Source organism: Terrapene carolina, unplaced genomic scaffold (assembly GCF_002925995.2).
Source record: "Terrapene carolina triunguis isolate 2854851 unplaced genomic scaffold, T_m_triunguis-2.0 Scaffold148, whole genome shotgun sequence".
Taxonomy (NCBI): Eukaryota; Metazoa; Chordata; order Testudines; family Emydidae; genus Terrapene; species Terrapene triunguis.
Genome location: NW_020664499.1, coordinates 8,099,403 through 8,106,371, shown reverse-complemented (window position 1 = coordinate 8,106,371; position 6,969 = coordinate 8,099,403). Strand labels below are relative to the sequence as shown.

The 6,969-nt window shown below is 48.1% G+C and overlaps 1 protein-coding gene across 1 annotated transcript in view; it reads left to right on the top strand.

Annotated features, from left to right (window-relative positions):
- Window positions 1-6,969, top strand: part of LOC113406898 (disintegrin and metalloproteinase domain-containing protein 8-like) — an 84,882-nt gene that overhangs the window by 38,207 nt on the left and 39,706 nt on the right. The window contains exon 7 of the mRNA XM_029912014.1: window positions 1,132-1,197. Within this exon, the coding sequence (XP_029767874.1) occupies window positions 1,132-1,197 (66 nt within the window). The remainder of the gene's footprint in view (window positions 1-1,131; window positions 1,198-6,969) is intronic.

The following is a 6,969-nucleotide window of genomic DNA, read 5'->3' as shown; positions in this document are numbered from 1 at the left end:
GGGGGGGAGGGCGGCGAGCCCGGCTGTGGCCCCGCTCTCCCCGGCGGCCGGAGCGCCGCGCCGCCCCCCTCCAGGTGCCGCCCCAAGCACCAGCTTGGGTGCCTGGTGCCTGGAGCCGGCCCTGCCTGCCGTTGCCTTCTGCTATGACCTGCGCAAAGCACCCGGGAGCAGTGGGTGTGCTAGGGTGGCTTCCCTCCTACCTTGTTCTTCCCCACCCCTTGGTTTGTTGATTTTTCTCTCCCTGGATTGTGAGCTCTTGGTGCAGGGATTGCCCTTTTATTACCAATGTGTGCAGCATCCATCGCTGGTGCCCTGACCCAGACTGAGGGGCTAGGTGCTATCGCGATGCAGATAGTCCATAAGAAGACATTCCACTTCAAAATGCCATGTGTTTTTTACTGACAGCTCCCACCTGCATCACAGAGGAGGCTGGAGGTGGGATCAGTTGGGGTTTTGGGCTCCTGGAGTCAGTTTGGGTTGGTAGGGTAAGGACGTTGGCCAAGTGTTTCTGATGAAATGATCAGCAGTGACACGATTAATTATCTTCGCATTGAAATTTACATTTCAACTGTCATCCCTAGGTTTCAGAGTTACACTCCATTGAGCTGAATCCTCTCTGAGCTACTGTTTCAGGCTCCGTGCAAGTGTCATTCCTCATAATTTAGCTTATTGTTTTAGCATCCCCTGGGAATTGTATAGAAAGAGTTTATAAGGAAGTGTTTGCAGTACAAACCCCAGAATTTTTAGCCCAGGGACTTTGAGAAAATTCATTCTAATAGACTAAGTTACTGTATACTGAACCACTAGTGAAAGAAACAAGAAACTTGAGACTGCTCATGAATGGTATGTACCCCTTGAGCTAAACCATATTGACCATAGGGTTTGTGGCTGCTTGGGAATTTGGGACACTGTTTCTGCAGTTTAGAGTGGGAGGCAGAAGTTGTAAAGCAAACCAGCACCAACAAGTTTAGCAGCTAAAATAAGTCACCCAGAAACAGCTAGGCAGTGTTCCAGAATACAACACATATGAAGGAAGGTGTCCCTGTGAGAACATGGCTCATGCACTGCTTGTGCTCAGAACTATCAGAGATGGAATTCAAATCCTGCATGGCATTTGCTTTTGACTTTCAGAAATCGGCTCCATTTCAGAAAGGGACCCGATACGTTGAGTTGGTCTTGGTCGTGGACAATGCAGAGGTAAGGGGAACAGGCTGAGACCAGCATTTCATTCTCCACTGCTGTGGATGAAATGCAGCAGCTGTCATGTACTACTTGTATACGGTTTCAGAGTGCTAGCCATGTTAGTCTGTATCACCAAAAAGAACAAGAAGTACTTGTGGCACCTTAGAGACTAACAAATTTATTTGAGCATCACATCAGCCACACTATCAGAGGCTCGTTCACCTGCACATCTACCAATATGATATATGTCATCATGTGTCAGCAATGCCCCTCTGCTATGTACATTGGCCAAACCAGACAGTCTCTACGCAAAAGAATAAATGGACACAAATCAGATGTCAAGAATTATAACATTCAGAAACCAGTCAGAGAACATTTCAACCTCCCTGTTCACTCAATTACAGACCTCAAAGTCACAATACTCCAACAAAAAAAACTTCAAAAACAGACTCCAACGAGAAACTGCAAAATTGGAATTAATTTGCAAATTTGACACCATTAAATTAGGCTTGAATAAAGACTGGTAGTGGATGGGTCATTACACAAAGTAAAACCTACTTCCCCATGCAATTTCCCCCCCACACACACTGTTACTCTCACCTTCTTGTCGACTGTTGGAAATGAGTCATCCTGATTATCACTACAAAAGTTTTTTTTCTCCTGCTGATAATAGCCCACCTTAACTGATTACTGATTAGTATGGCAACACCCATTTTTTCATGTCCTCTGTGTATATATATCTTCCTACTGTATTTTCCACTGCATGCATCCAATGAAGTGGGTTTTAGCCCACGAAAGCTTATGCTCAAATAAATTTGTTAGTCTGTAAGGTGGCACAAGTCCTCCTTGTTCTACTTGTATATGGTAGGTTACAAGACTCCAATTAGCAGGTCTGGTTTCGGTACCAGATATGGACTTGCTATAGAGCTTCCCTCCCAGAGAGAGACACCAGAGCTGTTCAGTACAAGAACCTTTAATGCACTGCCAGGAAATGGCTGTTGTGAGCTTACATAAGGTATGTTATACATGCCACCACTTGTGGCTGAACAGTATAATACAGTTTACCATTCCATTACATCTCCCCCTTTAACTTCTACATGCCTTCTATTTACAATATTTACACTATCACACTCTCTTTGAAGTTCAGTACGCATCAGTCTGCTAAGTGTCTTTGAATTGTACTGTTTTTCTAATTACACAACCTGAATGTGTAATAACATGGTCATCTGGCTGTCCATTAGTTGCAACGACTGTCTCTGGTCTGTTTGGAATCTTTGAGTCGTCATCATCTTGTTCTGCATCTGCTATCTCTAGAGTTTGCTCTGTTGTTTGTTATTTCTGAGGAATAAATTGGAGATGTCTGTGTTTTCTGATGAACTCTCCACTGTCGGTCTCGATCACATGTGATCTGGGCAATGAGTTCTTTTCCTTTATAACAGCTGGAGCTGTCCATCCTTTTTCTGCATCCAGCTTGACACATGCATGGTCACCAGGGTCTAGACCTGGGGCAGTTTCCTAACTGAGTGATATCTGTTATAAAAGTGTTTGTAAGCTTTTTTTGCCTTTTTATCTGATTTGGCTACTCTCTTCGTCGGGATACATTCTTTTCCAAAGTTGGACCAATAGTTCTGTGTTATCTTCCCATCAGGAGTTGTGCTGGACTATATGTTATCAGTGTTGATCTGTAACTCAGAAGAATAAGAAATGGATCTTCCTGCTGTATGATTTTCTTGGCTGTCCGTACAATTTTCTCAGCCTCTCCCTTCGCTTGTGCGTAATGCAGCTGCTAGTAATGGGATCAAACTCTTATTTCATTTGGAATTACTTAAATTCCCCTGCAGTGATTTGTGGTCTATTGTCCACCACTCGTTGTTCTGGAATACCAAAATGAGCAAAAATGGACTTCAGTTTCTCTATAACACTGCAACATGTTATGTCTTCCAAGTGCGCTATTTCTATATACCTGGAAAAATAGGCCATGACGACCAAGTAATGCTGTCTTCTGAATTTGCATAAATCTGCAGTTAGTCTCTTCCAAGGTCTGTCTGGCAGAGGTGTTGTTATTACAGGTACTTTGTGTTAGTTCTGTAATGTTCACATGCAGATATTTTATTCTTTATGTCCTTGCTGATGCCCAACCACCACACTGGTCGGCCCATTCACAGCATTTAGTTAATCCTTGATGTCCTTCATGGATGAGGTTTAGGATTTCTCCTCTCATTTCGTTTGGAATTACAATGCAATTGTCTTTAATCATTGTGACATACCAGGGCACAATCCAGACCAGTGAGCAGCTGTGTCATCCCTGCTCTGCAACATTGGGTGCCCTACAATGCCCTGTTAAAAGAGCTTCCACCTGGGCCGCCCATAAATAGCCCTCCAGCATGCAAGCCACACCCTGAGTGTCTGTGTGCAATTGCAGCCTGCCTGCCACATTCTGGCTCTCATCAGCCTTGGTTATTCTGCAGGGTGACCCCAACATACCCACAGTCCCAGATTCGCCTCCATAAATGTATGTCCTATACTGTCCAGCCCTCTCATGGACAATACAAGTTCTTCTTCGAGTAGATGCAAACATGTATTCCAAGTAGGTGTGTGAGCTCCCTGAGCACCGGAGCCAGAGACTTTTGCCTAGCAGTACCTATAGTGTGGCGGCTCTCGTGCCTTGTGTCTGTAGCCCGTCCCCTGGCTATGTGTGGTGGCGCCACCCTGACCCCTCTCAGTTCCTTCTCACCGCCTGTTGTGTGGAATGGGAGCTCTGTGTGGTTGTTGTCTCACAACTTTGCATTTATCCTTTCTTAGCCTAGTTTGTTGTACAGTTAGTCAGTTAGTGTTTGTTAGTAAAATAAAAAAAAGAAGAAAGCTATAGAATGTAGTGGTAGTGCTCTCTGGTGATGCCCTCACAGTGGTTCAAGCACTGCCCTTCATGTGGGGAGGCGATCCCTAAGAGTGCCCTTCCGCCTCCCCCCACAGTGCTTGCTCTGCCTTGGCGAATCCCACCTTAAAACGTGCTGTTCGATCTGTAGATCGTTTAAAAAGAGGACTCAGGTGGCACGGGACCTTTGCCTCAACAGCACCTGCTTGAACAGGCCATGCAGCCTGACCCAGCACCAAGGCCCTACTCGGGCCGCAGATCACCTTCAAGCTTGGAAAATGCTGCTGCTTCTTGTTCGGGGCAGGCGCCCCTCCAATGAGGCGCAGAAGCCGTTCTCCATCATTGGCACAAAAGAAGACCTCTCATAAGACCAATCGTGAGTGCTGCAGGTTGTGGGGCGACTCTTCTGCCTCCCCTAAGAGCTCAGGCTGGCACAGGACTGGCTCCAGCACACAGGATGGTGCGGGTACCTCTGATCCTCCTTTGGCACCAAGTAGGGAGGGCAGAACCCCTGTATTGTCAACTCCAGTTCTGGCTGCCAGGCGTCCGTTGAGTCCGGTGCTGATAGGAGCAATACTGGTACCCACTATATCTGTGACATCGGCATACCAGGCTTCAGCGGACCTACTCTGCATTTCAGTCCCATCCTTGCCTCTGGTCCAAGACTTTGCAAGAGTGGTGCCTTCAGTAGCCCCACAGATGGAGCGCGCCTCTGAACCCTTGGGCCCCTCAGCACTGCACTCAGATGCACCAGATTCAGTACGGGGTACCTCAGTACTGATACCCTCCTCAGCACTGGTGCAATCAATGCCGCAGATGCGTCCATAGCAGCTGTCACCACGCTCGACATCGAGGCACTCAGGTGCTCCAGTACTACTGTTTGCTCCGGGACCAACCTTGCTTGTGGTACTGACGTATTTGGTACTAGTGATACCGGCTTCATCGGGAGCGCCGAGTCCAATCTCATTCTGGGCGATGGATGGGTCAGATCACCTTTTGGTTCCCTCCAGGGTTGCTCCACCTATGTCCCATAGATCCCAGGGCTCCTCCGCTTCAGAGTCGGGATCGTCATCCTCCCCCTCCCCTTCACCTGAGGAGTTCTGAAGGCTACCAGTGGACCAGTGCAGCTACCAGGGTTGGCATGTGCCCTGAGGCTGGGATGGAGGCCTCTGGCCTGGCGCCTACTGGCCACCAATGCCTTACCCAGACCAGAGGCCCCCTGGCCTCACTGGGACACTCTTCACTCCTGGAGGTCTCGTTCGTCGTCCTGGTCAAAGGTGAGATCACCCATCAGCTCTGCATTGGTGGCTGCAGATCAGCCGCAGGCTCAGGCTCCCACAGCTCCCCTTCCTTTGGAGCCTTTGGACTTTCCCAATCCGGATATGTTATTCCAGGAGCAGGACCCAGCTGTGGCTCAGCCAAGGTCCTTGTCCTCATCCCTGTACTAAACGATGCTGCCAGGTTCATCCTCCCCTTCCACCCCAGAGAGCTTTAAGGCATACCAAGACCTTTCATACCAGGTGGCCTCACCCCTGGTTATTCAAATGGAGTTTCTCCGGGAGAATACCCACAAACTCGTGGACAATTATCCAGCCCTCTGTTCCTGGGAGGGTGCACTCTCCAATAAATGATGCAGTCGTCGAACCTGCGAGAGACATCTAGGGTACTCTGGCCTCAGTATCGCTGGTGGCTAAGTGCTTGGAGAAGCGCTATTTCATGCCTGTACTGGGATATGAAGGGCTCTATTCCCATCTGGCCCCAAACTCCCTGATGGTCATTGCAATGAATGACAGAGCCCAGCAGGGCTGGTTCAAGTCCACACCAAAGGACAGAGACTCTAAGCGGCTGGATTTTTTGGGCAGAAAGATATATACCTCATTGTCATTACAGATAACGATCGCGAATCAGCAAATTTTGCTGTCCAGATATGACTTTCTCAATTGGTCGGCTATGTCCAAACAAGTTGCCTGAGGCCTCTCATCAGGAGTTTGGGGCATTTGTCGCCAAGGGTTGCTTGATGGCCAAGACATCACTGCAGTCCACCCTTGATGTTGCAACACCTCAGTCAGGGTGATGGCCTCTGTGATTACTATGAGGAGGACTTACTGGCTCCAAAACTCTGGGATCGCTTTGGATGTCCAGCAAGCGATTGAGGACTTGTTTTTTGATGGCCGGACCTTGTTTTCAGACAAGACTAATGAAACCGTGCATTCCTTTAAGGATTCCAGGGCTACCTTAAGGTCCTTGGGGCTGTATACGCCGCCCACACAGAGACACCACTGTGGGTAGGGCTCTACCAAATTCACAGTCCATTTTGGTCAATTTCACGGTCATAGGATTTTAAAAATCGTAAATTTCATGATTTCAGATATTTAAATCTGAAATTTCACGGTATTGTAATTGTAGGGGTCCTGACCAAAAAAGGAGTTGTGGGGGGGGGGTGTCACAATATTGTTGCCCTTACTTCTGTGCCGCTGCTGGCAGCGGCGCTGCCTTTTAGACTTGAGCGGTCAGGGAGCTGCATCTGCTGGCCGGAAGCCCAGCTCTGAAGGCAGAGCCACGGCCAACAGCAGCGCAGAAGTAAGGATGGCATGGTATGGTATTGCCACCCTTACTTCTGTGCTGCTGCTGGCGGGGTTGTCAAGGCTGTATCCCCACTTTGAACTTTTAGGGTACAAGTGTGGGGGCCTGCATGAGGACTTCTAAGCTTAACTACCAGCTTAGTTTTGGTCCGCTGCCACCATTCCCTTCCCTGGGAAGCTTTTAGAAACTTTTCACCAATTCCCTGGTGAATACAGATCCAAACTCCTTGGATCTTAAACAAGGAGAAATTGACCCTTCCCCCCTCCTTCCTTTCACCAACTCCTGGTGAATACAGATCCAAACCCCCTTGGATCTTAAAACAAGGAGAA